This window comes from Orycteropus afer, unplaced genomic scaffold (genome assembly GCF_000298275.1).
Source record: "Orycteropus afer afer isolate SDZICR_OR568_19922 unplaced genomic scaffold, OryAfe1.0 scaffold00150, whole genome shotgun sequence".
In the NCBI taxonomy this organism is placed as follows: domain Eukaryota; kingdom Metazoa; phylum Chordata; class Mammalia; order Tubulidentata; family Orycteropodidae; genus Orycteropus; species Orycteropus afer.
In genome coordinates, this window is record NW_006921737.1 from 6,994,536 (window position 1) to 7,014,587 (window position 20,052).

The following is a 20,052-nucleotide window of genomic DNA, read 5'->3' on the forward strand; positions in this document are numbered from 1 at the left end:
GCACCATGTTACAGATTTTTTTCATTTGATTTCTAAAGTACGGTTCAAAGCCCCATGTGCCTGAGGGGCAAAATGCAGGAGTCAAAGGCCACAACTCAAGTACAGAATTTCCCAGGTCTCCCTTCAGCAAGAGCGCCAAGCGTGACAGGAAGAGGGGCTCTCAGAGGCTGCTGGTACTCACAAGGGAGCATTACTGATGAACTGACCTGCACATACCAGCTGGTGAGGAGTCTAAGCAAATAAAGACTAAAACACAGTGGAAAGAGGGAGAAGAGAAAAGCAAAACAAAACAAACAGGCAGCATTTGTGACATCTTTGAAGGGGTTATTGTACAACTAATAATAGCAGACCTTTAGAGTTTTCAAATTGTTTAAAACAAATAAACAATTTTGCCACGACCTCCTGAAGTATAATGAGAGCTTACCCAGCCCCACTTTCTGGGCCAGCTCCTCCCGTGGTCTGCACTGCTGGAAACTGGTACATATGGGTATAACACCTTTAACCAGACCTACTTCTCAGCCAGTTGTCCTGGTACAGGGGTGAGACCATTGCAGAGGCCTCAGCATAGCTCCTGCCTGGTCCTGGTTGGGAGCTGGGCCAGCCAGGCTAGGGAGGAGCCAGAGTGGAGAGGTACCAACAGGGTGTGCTCCCCCATTGAGTGCCCACTGGAGGGCCATGATGGGGCTCAGGAAGACTGCCAACAAGCTGTGGCTACTTTTGAATGGTCAGTGACAACCAGAAAGTGTCAACACCACAGGGATAATGGTGAAAAGACTTCTCTACCTCATCTGTGCCCAGAATATGTGGGAAAAATCTTAGAACACCAATATACAATTTCTTCTAGATTGGATGATGAAATTAGATACTTTTTGAATGTCTGAAATATCAAGATCAAGGTGGTGCAGGTTGTACGTGTCTTACACACACCAAGTCTTTTTTACTGGCTTTCATAAATGTTTGTCATTCCCTCTACATTGAAATGGGAAGTATGTGCAAAAGAAGGGGTGAAGTATGCTCTGGGAGGGCTTAATGGGAAGTCATACTCTGAGAATTACCGTGTGAAATACTTAACATCCACATGCCTGCCACTTGATCGGTGTCAGGCGGTCCCTCTTGGGCTGAGCAAAGCTGGCCAGATGTCCAGTGCAGACTGTGCATAATTCTGACAAGCCCTATGTGTATATGCAAATGGGTACATGTACAGAGGAAGTCCAAACCGTCTGCTGCTTGATTTTGGTTGTGTCCCCCAAAATGAAAGAGTGTCAGGGTTTAGACTTCATTAGGAAACATTCTTTTAGCCTTCAGGAACAGAAATTCCTGACATGTCTGAAATCTTCACTGGTACTATGAGGGTCACTACTTTCAGTGTAACATCTTTAACAAAGCCAGCCTCAACCCTTGAGCCCTTGGCAGTCACGAACCATGGCCAAAGCTCAGAGTGGACCTCTTTTTCCACCCGGACACTGCAGATCATCTGCTCCTCCTCATCTAGGACCTGGGCGGCATGGAAGGATCTGCTGCAGGACATCAGTGGGCATACACAGAAGAGGTCGGCGCATGCAGGGAAGAGGTGGAGCTGCTGACCATGGATCAGGAGGCAGCTGCCTCAGCGAGAGGAAACAGGTCAGCAGAAGATCTCTTCACCCTCAGCTGGTACTTCAGAGGCAGGGCCATCTGGAAAAGGGCAAACCAAGAACCAAAAAGAAATTCAGAAAAACTGACCTAAAAGTTGTTCTTTTCATTTAGCTCCCCCACCATCTCCCCCAAATCAAGTCTTCTGTGATACAGGTAATAAATTATCTGAAATTTACAAATAATATGTGATATTCTTTTCAACATGTCATTGTTATTGTTAGGTGCTGTCAAGCCTGTTCTGACTCGCAGCGACCCCATGTGACAACAATGAACTCTCTGAATAGCTTGCTGGTGTGGCCCAGCTGACTGGGCAATATCCTTCACTACCTAATCTGCCTTTAACTTACATACAACTAGCACTTCTATTTCTAAATGATGCTGTGTTCTCTGGAGTGGATTACAACTCACAGTGACTCCATGTGACAGAGAAGAACTGCCTCATAGGGTTTCTGAGGCTGTGATCTTTACAGGAGCAGACTGCCAGGTTTTTTCTCCTGAGAAGCAGCTGGTGGGTTCAAACTGCTGACTTTTCAGTTAGCAGCAGAGTACTGCTTAACCACCATGCCACCAGGGTGCCATGCTTCTAAAAAATATGACTTTCTCTTTAGCCTTCCACACAGACAGGAGAGAGCCATCCCAAGCAGAGAATGGAGAAGGATTCAGGGAAAAAGCGGCACATGAACTGGGAAGGTCCTGTTTAGCACCACTTCATCTTGGGATCTGTGACCTTTTGACACATTAATCTCTCTGAGCTTCAATTTCCTGATTTCTCCTGGGGTTAGACCACCTAGCCCATCAGCCATTTTGATCATTAAATCAGATCTTGGACAATGTTCACCAAACACTGGCTATTCTTATCAATTATTGGAACAGGCCTAGAAAGACAGGAAGGACACTGTTTCATTTGGCTGAGTTTCAGTTCCTTAATTGGACTAAATGCCTCAAAAATGAAACCCGTGTTTTGCACAATGTTTCACACACAGAGAAGGCTCTTAAATGCTTGTTGATTTAGAGTTCTTAGTGTTAAATCCAATAGAGCAAGTGGGTCTGGTGAGAAGTACGACATTCAGCTTTCACACGCTCAAATTGCACCCTTTATAACCGCAGACCCAATACCTCCCCACTCTTCTGAACCTAGGGACAGCACAGGCACTGCGAGGCCTGGTGTGTGTACTCACCACCGGGCTGTGAGCGGCTCCCTTTGCTCTTCTTCTTCTTCTCCTTCTTTTCCTTTGGCTTAGCTAACCCGAACAGACGGGCAGAGGTGGAGGCGGAAGCTGGGGTCTGGCTCTGCCCCTCGGGCACTTTGCTTGTCTGACTGGCTGAACTCAGTATGTGAAAAGGTCCTTTATCTTTGTGTGTCCGAGAGATGCTATTCCTTTTTGGGGACACTGACAGTTCTGAGTCCAGTGAGCCTGATTTGGCTATTGAAGGTGCAGAAGACAAGGGGTTCTCCTCAGGACTGGGAAAGAAGGATGGGATTCTCATCACCTTGGTATTGGTATGTTGATGCAAGACCTGTACATGTTCAAGAGAAGGGGGTTTTAACTCAGAGGCCAGCAGCATCCCTGGTGTCTGTTTGAGTAATGCTGGCTGAATTACACTGATGTCAGCTGGGGGTGTGCCCACTTCTTTGGACTCTAGGGAACTCACTGTAATACACTTGGAACTTCTTAGTTTCATTTACTGCTCGCCCCAAAGCAGTGCTTATCAAAGTGTTTAAAATACTGCCTTTGACACCATTACTATTTTTATTATAACATGCATATAAATCAGTATCATGAAAGTACTACTAGCATGTTATGGATTGAATTGAATTGTGTTCCCCTGGAATATGTGTTGTAAATCCTAACCTCTATAGCCTTGTGGTTATAATCCCATTTGGGGCTGGATTATCTTTGTTATGTTAATGAGATAGGATTAGTGTAGAGTGTGCCTTTCTTAAATCAATCTGTTTTGAGATATAAAGAGAGATTAATCAAATAAGCAGAGATAGGGAAGAGAGGTGCCAAGCCACTGTGAAGATCACCCAGGAGCAGAAGCTAAGAGATGAGGATCTTCCTCCAGAGCCAACACAGAGAAGGCCTTCCCCCAGAGCTGGCAGCCAGCATTCTGAATCTGGCCTCCTACATTATGAGAAAATAAAGTTCTGTTTGTTAAAACCACCCACTTATGGTATTTCTGTTACAACAACACTAGGTAGCTAAGACATAGTACTTTTGATGAGGCAGCTCAGAAAGAATTCCCAGAAACAAGACTGATTTACACAAGAGGAAGATAATTATTTCAGGGCAAAGAGACTAGAAGCACCCACACCCAGATTAGGAGGTAAGAGGAAAAGCCAAGATTGTATCAAGAGCCCAGGCAAAGGGCAAACCAAAGGTGAAAAGGAACAGTCTAATCTGTGCTCAGCTGCCTCAGAGCCCTTCTTTGCTACAGCCCAGCTGATTTTGTGGGGATAGGGTGGAATCAATCATTGTAGCATAAAATGGGACCACATTTGTTGCTTCTACCATGTATTTAAAAACCTCTGCAAGAAGCTAAAACTGCTCTCTCTGGAAGCTATCAGTTTAATTTTCTCTCATGGCCAGGTCAGTCAATCAAATGGCAACATGATAGGAGTTTCAACAGTCAGGTAGATTTACATAAACTCAGGCTCTCCATCTGCCATAAGGTGTCTGTGTTCCAGAATATGCATGGAACATCACTGAAAGAAACTCTGGAGTCAGTGTGCTGAATACCTGAAATCCTTCTCATATATTTAGCAGCCACAGAAAAGAAAGGTTTCATCAGTAGCAAGGCAAATCAGGAATTAAGCAGAGTCCAGATATCTGAATAGCTACAAGAATGAATATAATTTTCCTAAAAAGGGAGTTGCTACCTCCTACTCATTTGCTGGGATGGGCTTTTTCCTCTCTAACTGATCCTCCAAAATGGGCTCCTTTCAATGGCTTACACCAGAGCCATTTACTGCTGCCCAGGGATAGCAGGCACTGTATGTGTGGGGGTTTCTTATCTTTGGTGTGTTTCCCTCATCAGGCTACAGGTTCCTTTAGGGTGGGGCCCACACCTGATTTCTCATGTGATGCAAAGCAGATGTTCTCTCAGACATGCTGAGGCTTTTCTAGACTAAGCTGATGGAGGCCGAGGGAGGTGTCAGTCCAGCTAGAGGTGCTTATTAACTTCCTTGGCCAAAAAAAACCCCAAACACCTCCATTTTCCCGATCTGCCTTCAACAGATGCAAAAAGGAAAAAAGGAAAAGGGGTTTAAATATCTGCTTACTTTCTATGGTGTTTAGTACACAGAGGGTTCTTAATTAGCATCAGTCATTAAGGAGTCATACCAGTAACAGGTAAAGAAAACTCTTCCTTTATCTTGCTTGGCTCTGAATGGCAGAGAAGTCAATTGAAAATGGGAAAATAAATGCCTTCATTACCTGACAGACATCCCGTTCTATTTGCCTTTGGCTGAGTCGCTCTGTGTCTCTTTTCAGTTGCTCCTGCTCTCTCTCGAGCTGTTTCTGGGCAGCACGTAACCTCTCCAGGTCACACTGATATGTGCCCTTTTTCTGCTGAAGCTCCTCTCGCTCCTTTTCTAAGTCCTGCTGCCCACGCTGTACCTTCTCCTCCCACTGGGCCAGCCGAGCCTCACGTTCCAGCAGTTCCCTCTCACGGGCTTCCCACTCCCGCTCCCGTCTACGCTTCTCCTCCAGGTGTTGGGCCTGCTGCTTTTGCAGATTGGCCAGGTCCTGCCGCTGCTTTTCCAGGCTGCGCTGCTTCTCCTGCTCAATAAGAGAGCTGGGGCGGGAGGAGCTTCGTGTGAGTGCCCGTTCATTCAGCATCAGCTTCTGGTCCTCAATGTAGCTGTCTTGCTGTAACACCACACCCTGAAGGAGATAAGTAGAGGAGGAAAGAAATTCAACTCTGGCCCAGGATGGCAGCTAACTTCTAGTCCACTTCCTTACCCTGTATTAGGGAGGGGAGCCACTGGTAACTATGACAGATTACAACTCTCCTCTCATTCTTTAAGCTGGGCTAGTAAAAACACTCCAGGATAACTCTGGCAATTATCAAATAGGAATGTCAAAGGTGCAGCAACTCAGTTTTTTGTCAACTTGGTCAGAGCTGTCTAAGGTTACTGGCATTGCCTGAGGTGAGGCAAGTGAGTGTATGTGCGTGCATGTGTTCAGGAGGTAAGGGGGAGGTAGGAATCACTATGAGTCAGTATCATCTTGACAGCACACAGTAACAACAAATTCATTGCCAGTGAGTCGGACTTGACTCATAGTAACCCCTCCTTGACTTTTTGAGGCAGTTATCACTACGGAAGCAGACTGTCCAATCTTCCTTCTGAGGAGTGGCTGGTGGGTTTGAACCACCAGCCTTCTGGTTAGCAGTCAAGTACCTTAGGCACTACGCCACCAGAGTTCCCAACAAATAACAACAGACTTTCAAAAAAGGAAATGAGCAGAGTTTAAGAATACTACTGGGAAGTACTAAACAGTGGCTCTTTTGGGAGGGCTACTGTGAGGTACAAAAAGCAATTTGGCCTTTTGTTCGAGTTCCTGAAAGCTGGACTGCACCTGAGGCTAATGAACAGGGCTTACCAGACCAAATTGGATCACCTATTCTTTTTTGTTCTAGTAAACTGTTACTTGCAGGTATGGTGTTTCCTGTGAGCTCTGTGAGTTGTTCCAGTGAATTATAAGACGACCCAAAGGGAACAGTGGGGGGTGGCTAGTCTGAAGTGGAGAGAGTCACGTGAACTCCTGAGCTTTCAGCTGGTACCCTGAGAAAGTAGAAGAAAACCCCAAGTTTGGGACCAGCTGGTCTGAAGTGGATGGAATCATGTGGACTCCTAAGATTGTGGCTGGTACCTGCTTATCTAGCCCTGGGTGACTAGGGATGAAAGACAGAAAGACTACAGAGGCAGCTGGGGTCAGAACTCAACAAGGAAGCTGAAATGTTAAGCTGGTGTGTGGAGTGGGATTTATTATCCACCCCATAATTTACCATCAGAAGCAGGGCAGTCTTAATTTCCCTGGACCAGTTGGTGCAATAATTGGCGTAGTTGGCAGGATACACTAGAGTGACTATGACTTCACAGCCACCCTATGGAAATATCACATAGAAGTATGGAATATGTAAACTTATAATCATACTAAAGGCTTTCTACATTGCAATTATTTCCTAAATGCATGTTAGTACCCTCTGTGTTTTGTGGCATGGGGGTCAAATAGTACCTGTAAGTCCACTATTTTTTCATCACTTATACTCTAATAAGGTAGATGTTACTACAACTACTAAATTTTAACACTTTTCTTATCATTAGAGTCAGTCCAGTATGAGGACCCCAGTTATCCTAAGCAACCTATAAATTTCAAAGATCTAGGTCAACAATACTCCTTTTACTGTTTTCCTTTAAACAGGTAAGTGGAAGAATGAAAGATAAGCCACATACCTGCAAAGTGCTAAGAAGTTCATGGAGATGAATGATACTCTGGATGACCTGCACACAAAACAAAACGGAGACACCATTCCAGGGGGGTTTTATGAGTTGTGGAATCCATCACACTAAGTGGTTATGTGACAAGATAATTTCCTTAAAATACAGCAAGGTGCTTGCATTTTAACAAAATATTTTCTAATTGAAAGCAGCAAAGAAAATAAGCAAGTGTAGGTAGCCAGGAAATGCAAAACAAGACTAAAAAAACCAAACAATAAACTGTGTATGTAGGAAGGACATCAGCACACATTAAGATGTACTATACAATATAAAACTTTCATTATTTACAATGACTGGCACAAAAATGGTAGACACAGAAATAAAACAAAAACCCAGAGACAAACTGTAAGAATTTAGTATGGGGTAATAAGTGGCATTTCCAATCAGTGGAAAAGAGAGAATATTCAGTTAATTGTTCTGAGGAAACTTAGGTAAATCTTCGGGAAAAATTAAGTTGAGAGCCTGGTTCACACAAGGGAAAAAAAAAAAAAAAAAAAGACATAGATTAAAATGTTTAGTGTAAAAAATGAACCATAGAAGAGAATTAGAAGAATATGTAAGAGAATGTTTTCTGAGCTTGAAATAGAAAAGGCTTTTCAAACACAGAAGCAATGCAAGAAAACCATTTTTTTCCCATATTGTACTATGTAAAAATGTAAAATCAAATTAAAAGGCAAAGGTTAAACTTGAACAGAAGTCAAGTGAAAAATATCTGTAATTAAAAAAGGCTCTCATAAGTCAGTAAGAAAAATAGAAGGCTGGCAGTTCAAACCCACTAGCTACTCCTCAGAAGGAAGGTTGGGCAATCTACTTCCGTAGTGATACTACCTCAGAAACCCAAGGAGGGGTTGCTATGAGTTGGGTCCAACTCAATGGCAAATAACAACGACGACGACGACGACGACGACGACGACGACGACGACGACGGTAGAAAAATAGGCAAGGAACAATTTAGAAGAGATAACAAAGGCTTTTTATAAGCCTATTAAAAATAACGCATTATTTGAAATAAGATCAATGAAAATAAATACCACTGCAAGTTGTCAAATCAACAAAACATCACTATGTTGTTATGTGCCAGAGAGTCGGCCCCAACTCATAGAGACCCCTCCTTGGGTTTCCGAGGCAGTATCACTACAGAAGTAGGATTGCCCAACCTTCCTTCCGAGGAGAGGCTGGTGGGTTTGAACCACCAGCCTTCTGGTTAGCAGTCAAGTGCCTTAGGCACTATGCCATCAGAGCTCCTAAAAACATCACTATAAAGTGGCAATATTCAATGGTGGTGAATGTACAATGACAATGGGTGCTCTCATGCCTGACAGGTAGTGATAAACACTACATAATCTCCTATCTAGAGAGTAATTTGGCATGTTGAGGACATAAAGAGCTGTGCAAAAAATATATGTATAAGGGTGTTCTTGGCTGGATTATTTAAAAAGGAAAAAGTAGACAAAGAATTAACTATTGGAAAAATTAAGTCATGGTACACAACATAATAACATATAGCTTTCAAATAGCATGTTTTGCAAAACCCATGCCCTAGCAAAATGCTTATGATGTATTTTAAGAGAGTGGAAGAAAAAGCAGGATATAAAGTTAGAGACAGCACTGATACAAACTGTATAAACTGTCCCTATACTATTTGTACACACACAAACTCAGACACACAAAGATATAACAGTAATTATCTCTGAGTGGTGGGATTATGTTTCCGTTTTTATGTTTAGATTTGCAGATATTTTTCAAATTTTCTGCCAGGAACATCTATGCCTTTTATAAAAAACTTTAAAAAAAAAAAAAAAAAAAAATTTAAAAACAAAACACAAAAACTTAATTACAAGGCTTAGCTCCTTTGAAAATGCTGTTTACCTCTCATTAAGTTTATTCTTAATAAAATGTGGGAGGGAAGACGCACAAGATCTGCTAAGTCTTATTGGCCATCTATAGTATATAATGTGTACTGACGTGTCCGAAAACAAACTGGGCTTGAACTATTTCATACCCTGACTCTTCTCACTCAATACAGGGGAAGAAGTTGCCAAATGGAAAAAAATCAGCTAATAGCTAATTTTCAAGCAGCAGATACAGAGAGTAAGCCGTCTGTGTCAGGCCAGGTGTATTTCATTTAAGGATAAAAAGATGGAAGGGGATTCCCTCAGGACATCACAATATGTAGACTGCCATGCCAATAAATATAAAACAGTAACTTTCTGTGTTTTAAGGGGAAAAAAGAAAAAAAAATCCCTTTAATTTAAAATTTCAAAATAAGCTCCTCAGGAATTTGAGATAGTATGTTAAAAGCAGTAAGAAACATATAAAACATCCTTGAAAAATACACTGTGAAAATCAACTATCATGTATCTAACTAATTCGAGTTGGCCTCTGTAGAAAGCCACATGCTTCGAGTCAAATAATTTTGAGGACGGGTGATCTCAAGGAGTTCCTGGGTGGTGCAAATGGTTAAGTGCTCAACTACTAACTGAAAGGCTGGCGGTCTGAAACCACCCAGAGGCACCTTGGAAAGACAGGCCTGGTGATCTACTTCTGAAAGGTGACAGCTTTGAAAACAAAGGAACAGTGCTTCTCTGCACACATGGGGTTGCCATGAGTCTGAATCAATTCAATGGCAACTTTTTTTTTTGGTTTAGTAACCTTAAAGATTACTTCATAAGAATGAATCAGGGAGAGTAAGGAACAAGTGAACAAAATGCAACTATCCTGCAGAATTAGTGGAAGTTAGTTTAAGAAGATGGAAATGAGGATCATCAGAATCTGATTCCTAATTAGGAAAACAGCAAGGCTACTTTTATAGCTAAAACATGTATCTATTGAAAAGCAGTTCTCAAGGAAGAAAACCCCAGAGTCCATTCAGCATAAGAAATCACTGTGTAGAATTACCCACAAGTTAATTTCCTCTGTTTCACACTAGTAGCTTTTGGCATTGGGTTTGTGTTATATGAAGGGCTGCTACATATTCTATGCAGTGTGCCTTAGCCTGAAAGAAATCACCAAGGTAATTCACAGCCTAATGTTTAGAAAGTTGATTAAAAGCAAGAGGCTTCTTAAGGATAAGAATCAGAGGTCATGTTAGTAGGTAATACCCTAACTGGCCAAATTCCAGGTGGTGTCCTGGGATGAGGGAATGAAAGGTAAAGCAACTGACAACTGTACAGATTATAGCCAAGAGTTAATCTTGTTTGTAACTGCAAAACAAAAACAAGTATCCCTAATCAAACAATGATAAGAGAAACATATTCTTAGGGTAACTTCCTAGCCACAAATAAGTACCTTGAGTGAGTAGGTTGCTGGGCTAGGGGGACCATGGCTGTGGGAGACATCAAGCTCAACTGGCACAATGTGCTATACGAAAATATTATTCTACATTTTACTTTGGTGAGTAGCAACTGGGGTCTTAAAACCTTGTGAATAACTATCTAAGTGGCCAACTATTGGTCTCTCCTTTTGCACAGCAAATTAGAGTGAAGAAAATCAAAGACACATACAAATAGTTAGTCCAAAGGACTAATGGACCAAAAGAACCTCAACCTGTATGATTCTAAGACCAGAAGAACTAGATGGTGTCCAGGTACCAATGCTAACCACTTAGAAAAGGATCAAAATTGGTGATCCTGTATAGAAAGGGAGAAAAATGTGGAACAAAACTAAATATAAAAAATACCAGGCTTACTGGTCTGACAGAGCCTGGTGAAACCCCTGAAACTATGGCCCTGGGTCCACCCTTTGGGCCTGGATTTGACCTCACTCCCTAGCTGAACTCTCAGCCAAACAACAGACAGGCCTATGAGCTGAACACCTGCACCGGGGAAATGCACTCCTTAGAACAATCAACCATGGGAGAACAGAAGGGCAGCATCTGCGCAGGAGAAAGAAAGGCAGGAATGCACAGGCAAGAAGGACACAAGGAAAGGGTAACTGCAGAGAAAGTGGGAGGTGAGATGTTACACTGCTGGGAATGTAACCAGTATCACAAAACAAAATGTGTGCACCAACTGTTGAATGTAAAACAAATCTGCTTTGTAAAATTTCACCAAAATCACAATGGAAAAGTTAAAAAACAACAACATATTCTTCTTTTACATAATACATAATGTCCTTACCTCACTGTTTCTTTTAAGCATAAAGCCCAGGTTAGCATTACCACCCTATAAAAAAATAAATAAATAAAATAAAAATTAAAAAATGAAGATCACAATGTAAAAACCATGTTCAATATTCAAAATGCTTCTAAGTTATGCTGCAGCTTCCCATTTTCTTCTACTATAGCCTCTCACTGCAAAATAATGAAGATTTGAGGTTGACTGTTACTGAAGTCAGTAAAGAAATCAGCTGGCTTAGAACATTTAAAACAAACTTCTTCATGAAACTCTGGTCTGGCTGGGGTGTGGTAGAGCTATGTATGTAAACACAGTGTTCTACATCAGGAAGGTCAAATAAAGTGGAAACCCTTAAGTGTACTGTTTGATTTAAAAATGTGCTTTCCTCTGAAAATAAAGTGGGAGTTGAAAACAGGACAAACTGGCACCCAATTCAAGATCAAAGAGTACTGATTTCCAAGGCGATGAACTCACAGGGAAGTGCCAAGTATCACAGAGTATTTTACAAAGAAATACCTTCTTCAGACCACTGTCTGATTCTGTTCTCCTAAGATCTTGGCCATCATCTCCCTCTTCCTTCTCACCTCCTAAAGGAACAAACAAACAATTTTTTATTTAACTTTTTTAAAGTTTTGAAACTGACTGGCCAAGGAAAGAACAAAATGTACAGCTTAAGTGTATGATATTTTTGAATTCTATTATAATGCCAAAAAAAGGGAAGCCAGCTGGTGGCAGGTAAATGATCATCCATAACAATTTTACTGATGCAGAAGAATTAGAAGCACAAGGAAAAGCAAGAATTATTACTCCTTTAGCTACAGCTTAGCTGAGATCCCACGACAATCTTTTTCAAACTGAATGAATTTTTACTCAAAGTTAATGTGATGGAAGGTTCTTGAGTATTTTAGCAGCTAGATAAATATTTGGATCTCACTAAAACATTTATTGATTAAATGGTAAAGAGAATGGGGCTACTAGATTAGAGATCATTTTTTAGTTATGTGTGATAACTAAGGATTGCTGATAAAAACATACAAGTTCTAAATCATTTACCTTTTGAAGCATTCATCTGATGGCTGTCAAATCCTCCAAAGGTCTCTGCCCTCCGGGGCAAGGAAACAGGGCCAACCATGCCTTCTTGTTCAACAGGGGTGTTGACGGCTGGCCCCAGTGTGCTCCCAAGGCTCCCACTCACCAAACTCTGAAGGATCTCCACTGGAAAAAAGGAAACATGCCCAACTGACATCTTATCTTTCAATGAGAGGAAAAAAAAAAAAAAATCATCGTATTCCATGATATGTACAGGAAACACATTAGCAAGTTCCAGGAGTGACTGGGTGATGTCCTTTACCCAGAGTGGGAGTCTTAGCTCAGGGTGTATGTTTTAGTTGGATTCTATTGAAAATTTACAGATTAAACTTTTAGCTTTATTGTAAATAAGACAAAGTGATTTACTAGGAGGATGGCTTCTAGAATAGCCAAAAGGTATTCCCTGGAGAGCAAGGTGGGCCAATGTGAGAACAGCAACTAAGACCGGCAGGGTTTTTACACTATCTAACAGTGAATGAGTTCAAGGAGCTAGAAGAGTCGGAGCATCTGAAGTCATGAATATGACCAGGCATGGTTTTTCCCTAGGGCAGGGTTCCACACAGAGGACAAAGTACTGAAAGTGGATAAAAATTGAGCTGGACAGAACAACAGGGATGAAGGAAAAAGAAGGTCCAGATGGAACATGGGAGAGAAAGAGAGACAGGAAATCTCCCAAGATAAGCCATCATATAGTTAAACACTACACGGAAATGACAGAAGAGTCCTGTGGAGTGAGAAGAGCTATCTGATCCAAGCCTTCTCCTAATAACTTAGGAACCTAATTTTACATAATAATAAACAATGGAAAAAATATTCATGTCAAATTTCCTGTAACAAATTGGCTTTGGGTTCAGCAGCAAATTTGAAGGAAACTGAAGATACCAGAACCACTGCATGAATAAAGTCCAAACTGTGGGAAACTACTGGTCAAACAGGTCAGATTCTTCAAGGAGAAATTGTGTGGAAAAGAACGGGATGGTGGGGATTATAAATTAAGACTCTTAAAAAATATGCAAATCTAAACTATAATATCTGAGAATAGTTAGGCAATTAAACTACTAAAAAACACAATTAAGTGATAATTATAAAAGTCACAATACTGGTCCCTTTTGAAGAGACAGAGGGAGTATGATGGGTACGGAGTACAGAGAGGAGCTCTGAGAGTGGCTGGCCATGGTCTGTTTGTTTATTTATTTATTTGGGGGTAGTGGTTACAAAGGTTGCTCACCTGAGAATAATTTACTAAGTGATACATTGGTTTTGTATAGTTTCTACCCTTGTGTTTCATTTTACAACAAAGAAATAAAAGCTGGTAGATAATACTAGTGCATAAACCACTTTAAGAACAGACTGTTCCCTAGTAATGCTAAACGGGAATTACCCTCATTTATCGCACTTTTCATCAAAGGTCCTCCCTTGACAGCCTCTTCTGTGTTGGACCGGAAGAGGATTCTAGAGCTGTGAGTTGGGGAGCACTCCTCTGGCAACGGAGTGCTGCACTCTGTCATGTCTCGGAAAATCGTCTCCTTCTCTTCCAGTAACTGTAGGATCTGTTGGTCTTTTTGTTGAAGTTGCTCTGGAAGGTGGATGGAGAAAACAGTCTGGTGATTTTGTTTAGTGTACTATTAGATGACTAATACATGATCGCCACCTGGTGGTAATTTATGGAAAGGGACAAGACAGACATGCCTTTCTTTTTTAAAAAACCAAAAAACATCAAGGTAGTAGTATTATCAAGTTTCTGTTCTGCAATTTCTATCTGGCAAACTATCTTCTCTTTCTAGGCCAACAATTGAATTTTCAAGAGAACCTCAAGTCTTCTGGCTAGTACACTTCTACTCTTTTTTTTTTTTTTAATTGTGATTTGGGTGAAAATTTACAGAGCAAATTCACTTTCCATACAGCAGTTCACATACACTCTGTCTCATGACATTGACCACAATTCACCATAATACAACAGCTCCCCTCCCACTTCCTTCTGATATCACCTCTTTCCTGTGTCCATCCCTCCATGCATCCCTGCCTCCTGAGCAGACATGTCGACATGTCTCCCTCTGCATAAACAGTCCTTCTTTCTCCCAAGATTGTTCTCTCCAAGGAGTGTATTTACCTCAGGTAAATGTTCAACTCATATGCCTGTCTTTTGTTTACCTGGAAGCCACAGGACTGGGTTCAATTCCAGACCTGAAGGGCAGCTAGGGACCATAGTCTCAGTGGTTCCACCAGGCTCTATCAGACCAGCAAACCTGGTGCCCCCCTCCTTTTTTCCCCCAATGATTTTCAGTTTTGTTTCACATTGTTCTTTTCCCTCTCTATCCAGACCTCCTACAGAGATCCCTCTCTGAGTGGTTGACAGTGGTAGCCGGGCACCATCTAATTCTTCTGGTCTCCTAGTCATATAGGCTGCAGATCTCATGGTGTACAAGTTGCTAGGACTAATTCTTTCCTTGAATCTTTGGTTTTCTTCATTCTTCTTTGCTTTGGGTGAGGAGAGACACATCGTTGCACTTCCACTCTCTTAAACCAAACCAGTTGCCATCATGGTTCTAATTCAGTGACCTGATGTGTGTCAGAACAGAACTGTCTCTATAGGGATTTCAATGGCTGATTTTTCAGTAGTAGGTTGCCAGGTATTTCTTCCTAGGAGCCTCTGGGTGGACTTGACCTGCCAATCTCTTAGTTGGCAGCTGAGTGCTTAATTGTTTGTGCCTTCAAAGGAACTCCTCCACTCCCTTATTTCCAGTTGCTTTCTCAACCTCTGCTCTTTGATTTTTGTCCCCCACTCCTCTGCAACTGCTCTTTCCTGAATCCAATGAGGTCTCTTATTTGATCTTTTCCAGCACTGATGATTACTCCCTCATTTTGAAATTGTTTGAGCTCATCACTGGTTCTCTTGCTATCATTCTTTCTCGGGACACATTATTTTCTGTTATCTTCAGTGCAAGACCTGGGTTCCCTCGGTTCCATTGGGAGTTGTCTCCTATACCTTTCATATTTTCCTTTTGGGGATCTCATTCACCCCGTGGCTTCAATGACTTCCAGTATACTGAGAACTCACAAGACAACATCCCAAACACACCCTCGGCTCTTTGGGAAGCAATGACTAGGTCTACTGTCAGTGGCCAAATCCACGGAAAGCCTCACTTGCAGCTTATCAGAAATCAATCCGTCCTCCATTCTTGCCATCCCTCCTCTTTCTTTCCTTTAGCCTGTAATCTCTTTCTAGGTCAACCACATCTTCCTTCTCCAGGTTATGCAAGCTGGGCACCTGGGAGCGGTTTCGTTCTTCCTTCTGTCCTACCACCCACATCAAGCGTACCAGGTTTGGTGGCTTTAGTTCTCACTCACATCCAGCTACTCTTAGCCCATTTCTCATGCAAGCTATTCCAAGGGTCTCCCAGTTACTCTTTCCATTTCTACTGCCTCCCCAATCCCTCAAGCCATTCTCCCAATTTGCATAAACATGTTAAAATCTTTCTTTTTCAGAAAATTGTATCATTCCTCTGAGTAAAATTCTTTAGGAGCCCTCTGTTCCCTTTTGAGACCTAGTGTCTTCCCACCTTTATCTCCCATCACTTCGTCCCAACACCCTTCTCCTACCAAACCTGTCACTCACTGGCAGAAATGTCAGGTCCTTTCTTACCTTTGCACACAACTAGTCTTGTATGGTGAAACAGTGTTTTCTGATGTAGCTCATCTATCAGCTTCTCTGTGAGATTTACCAAAGGCAGAGGTAGTGGGCCTCATGCACTTTTAATGGTGCTCTGGTGGCATGGAGGATAAGACATTTGGCTGCCAACCAGAAGGTCAGCGGTTCAAACCTACCAGCTGCTCTATGGGAGGAAAATGAGGTTATCTACTTCCATAAAGATATATAGCCTTGGAAACACAATGGCGGGCTCTATGAGTTGGAATCAACTCGATAGCAGTGGGTTTGTTTTTTTTTCAGACTTTTGACACACTTTTATCTGTGCTATGGTATTACTCTGTGGTCTGAGATTTATGTTATGTCTCCCTTACTAGCTAGGAGGTTCCTAAGGTAGGGACTGTTTTGGAATCTTTGCAACCCTAACATTTAGAAGTATGCCTGGCCAAGTGCTAACTAATGTTAACAGGAGGAAGTTTTAAAATAAGTAAATGCAAAGTAACTGGCTCTAGTCTAAATCTGTCTATCATCTTTTCTCCCACTGATAGAAACAGAATTAGAGATAATAAAAAATCACTGTGCACAACCTGAAGGACTAACTAAACTTCTTGGGTGCTTAAATTTTACTCTGGGCCTTATTTCTACCCAAAGCAGGGTCTTTACTTACTTCAGAACATTCAATAGCTAACCAGCAAAGAGGCAAGAGCACCAGGCTCTGGCACTAACTAGACATATGGCTCTGGGGTACTCAGCCTTTGTAGTTCTCAGATTTTTCATCTGTACAATGGGGGTAAGAATATCTGTCTTCTAAGGTTCCTCCCTGTCTGGAGCAAAGAAGAGTGACACATGGAAGCAATTAGTCTGAAGGACTAATGGAGCCTGAGACCAAACTAGATGGTACCTGGCTACCACTACCTACTGCTCTGAGAGGGATCACATTTGAAAAGGCTGGATAGAATGGGAGAAAAATATGGAACAAAACTCAAAATTATAAAAAAGACCAGTCTTGTTGGTTGGATAGAGACTGGTAGAAGCCCGATACTATGGCCCTTGGTCACCCTTTGGACCTGGAGCTGAACTCACTCCTGTGGCTAAATTTTCACTCAAACAATAGATTGGTCTACAAGGTGAACAATAACTTTAAGAAGGTAGACAAGAAAAGGAAAAAAAAATTGTCTTGCAGGGATGTTGACAGGATGACATAAACAGTAGATACTCAATAAATGGCAGTTAAACATTATCAGTAAGTACTCTTTTCACTGAAACACTTTAAACACTTCAAAACTCATTTGTGAAGGCATGAAACAGTGGAAGAGGCTAATGGATAAAGTCAAGGACTGGCAGGAGACTTAAAACAGATTAATTTCCCTGTTTTCAAGTGCCTGCTGGGACAGCTTTGGAAGTCAGGAGTAGCAAGTAACTCTGGAAACCACTAACAGTCTTCTGCAACTGAAGACATTCCACAGACCAGGGTCTCAGACCATTTCCAACAACATTACCTTTTAACTCCCGGGCTTTGGTGTCCAACAGTTTCTTTTCTTCCTCATTCTCACTAGGGATTCCTTCATCTTCATCTCTGTTCCTAAAACAACGAAGACAAAACAAAAAATGCCCAAGATGTTAATTACTCTGGTCATTGCCCAGACGATTATGAAATTGCAGAGAGGCAGTATGAAGTCTGGGAGGATGGGCTCCTGGAGTTTTCACTTACAGGGTGTTTATTGTATCCTGGATGATTTGAATCCAGCTGTTCCGTTCCTCCTTGGAGCTGGCATGGACTTCTACCATCTCGGGATCTTTCATCCCCATACTGATCAAGAACAAGCCTTTCTCCTCATGTGCCACTTCTCTTACAATAAGCTTCTTTAAAGAGATCACTGTTGATTTCTGGTCCTAGAATAGGGACAGAGGACAGATACAAGAAATGGATACAATAACAAGGGAAAATGCAATCTAAGGTAAGATCCTAAAAGCATCTGGTTTAACAAACAATGGCAGCTTTTGGATAAAGAGATATGCCCCATTATTTAATGAAAATTTGATCAAACAAAAAGATTTCTAACAGGGAAATGATAATTTATGACTCTAAAGGTTCTAGTCATGTTTTCTGCATGATCCATCCTTCCAGTTTGTCCACAGAATCGGATCACCAGTAATGTACGTGAACGCAATTTATGGGGCCTAACACGCAAGGAAGACTCCATTGACAGAGGTTTTTTTTTTTTTTTTTTTGTAAGATTAAATTGTTAAATGTCCAATGCACTAAAGGATTGTGAGGCTAAAGAAAAATGGATTTTTTTTTTTTTCCTGGTGGGGGGAGAAGAGTAGAAAATTGTGAGGGTGTACAAGAAACTACTTAGAGGCATTTGTCTTGAGCCAGTTAATTTTGATTGGGGGTGGTGGTGGTAAATATTACAGTGTTTACACCTAATACTACTTAGCTACTCATAATACTATTAATTACAAACAGAAGAGAATAACAATTCAGCTTACCAATGACGCAAAGACATATTTCTGGTCTTTTTCTTGAAGGAAAACTAAAATGTCAGTGAGCAGAACTGCCTGAACTTCTAGAAAGTGGAAACAGGGAATAGGGAGAGAGAAAAATTACTTTAAAAAAATTAATAGCTAAGCATAGTCAGAAGGGTCTGTACTACAGAATTATTCAGCAATCTACTCCATCAGGGCAAATCCTGATTTGAGATTACACTCCTCCATGGCAACAGGTCTAAAGCTCTGTGGGATCCAGATCTGGTCACTACATTTTTAATGGCATTTTTGAATGGGATTTATCACCAAATCTCCTTTTGAGAAAAGGTGAAGTACTCAGTTCTGGAAAGGTACTTTGCATAGGGCAATATTCTAAGAATAAACTTCGAAAGTTTAAATAATAAATATTTCACAAAATACTCAGGTCATCATCTTTCTCAATGTCTGACTATAGCAATGGGAAAGGCGTGGGATAAGCAGAAAGGAACGCTGCCAAAAGATGATGAATAAAAATATCTGAGTCTAATAAAAGGTAGGCTTCTTCCACATTCCCAAGAGAAGAAGAATGGCTCACACAAAGGCCCTCTGATTTCACAGGCACATGTGACTACAATGGCTCATTCCCCAGCTCCAACATACAACAGTCAACCTCGACTACTCTTCTCAAAACCAAATTCGTACCTCTATTTGGATTCACACATTAAAAAGAATCCCACAACTCACCCTCAGATTAATTCTCTAGGACTACAAAGTGACATTTTCTATATTCCCTTAAGGACAAAGTTTGACATCTCTGGAGGTCAATCTTCTACTGCAATCTAGTGTATGGCCCCCAAAAAGCCAAATCAAACTCACTGCTGTCGAGTTGATCCCCCAGGCTCCTTTATTACTTGTAGAGAGGAACCTACACTTCCTTGGAAGAAGAACAGAACCCACTCTTAGGTGGTCTTGCCCCTCCTAGCCTCTTCAACCTCTGCCATAACTGGAATGTCTTTCTCATGTAATTGATCGCAAAGGTATGAAGAAAACAGAAGCAAGGCTGTCTGATTCCTAAGGAGGTCTAACTTTTCAGCCTAGACCACAGTAATTTTCCATGTACTACCATTAGTTGTTTTTTTTCCAAAGTTTACTTTTAAATAATTCAGGTGCCTGCCAAAAAAGAGTTCTAAAACGTAAGTTTAAATTTCACTGGATCCTGAAGTATATGATCAGTGTCAGTAGATCAGAGAAAAACAATCCCACCCCTTTCAAAGGGTACCCAACACAGTACTGGCTGTTCTTGGCCTGAGTTCACTTGGGATGAAAATGACTAACCACCACTCCTATCTCCACTGGAGGCATTTCAGGCCAGAAAACCTATCATTCTGCCATTGGCTTGACCACAACTTTATTCCAACAGCTGGAATCTATTAGTTTTTATTTTGCAGATGAATAAACAAACTGCTGTGTAAAGGGAAGGAGCTTTGGTAGCGTAGGGCCTAAGGCATTTGACTGCTAACCAGAAGGCTGGCGGTTCAAACCCACCAGCCACTCCTCGGAAGGAAGGTTGGGCAATCTACTTCCGTAGTGAT

General features: G+C 41.6%; 1 protein-coding gene across 1 annotated transcript in view; it reads right to left on the bottom strand.

Moving 5' to 3' along the window:
* Positions 1-1,624: 1,624 nt before the first annotated feature.
* Positions 1,625-20,052, bottom strand: part of AKAP13 (A-kinase anchoring protein 13) — a 313,928-nt gene continuing 295,500 nt past the window's right edge. The window contains exons 27-37 of the mRNA XM_042781685.1: positions 18,485-18,561; positions 17,703-17,884; positions 17,491-17,573; positions 13,727-13,921; positions 12,310-12,471; positions 11,773-11,843; positions 11,260-11,304; positions 7,097-7,144; positions 5,073-5,522; positions 2,814-3,153; positions 1,625-1,674 (exon numbers count right to left, since the gene is read on the bottom strand). Of these exons, the coding sequence (XP_042637619.1) occupies positions 1,625-1,674; positions 2,814-3,153; positions 5,073-5,522; positions 7,097-7,144; positions 11,260-11,304; positions 11,773-11,843; positions 12,310-12,471; positions 13,727-13,921; positions 17,491-17,573; positions 17,703-17,884; positions 18,485-18,561 (1,703 nt within the window). The remainder of the gene's footprint in view (positions 1,675-2,813; positions 3,154-5,072; positions 5,523-7,096; positions 7,145-11,259; positions 11,305-11,772; positions 11,844-12,309; positions 12,472-13,726; positions 13,922-17,490; positions 17,574-17,702; positions 17,885-18,484; positions 18,562-20,052) is intronic.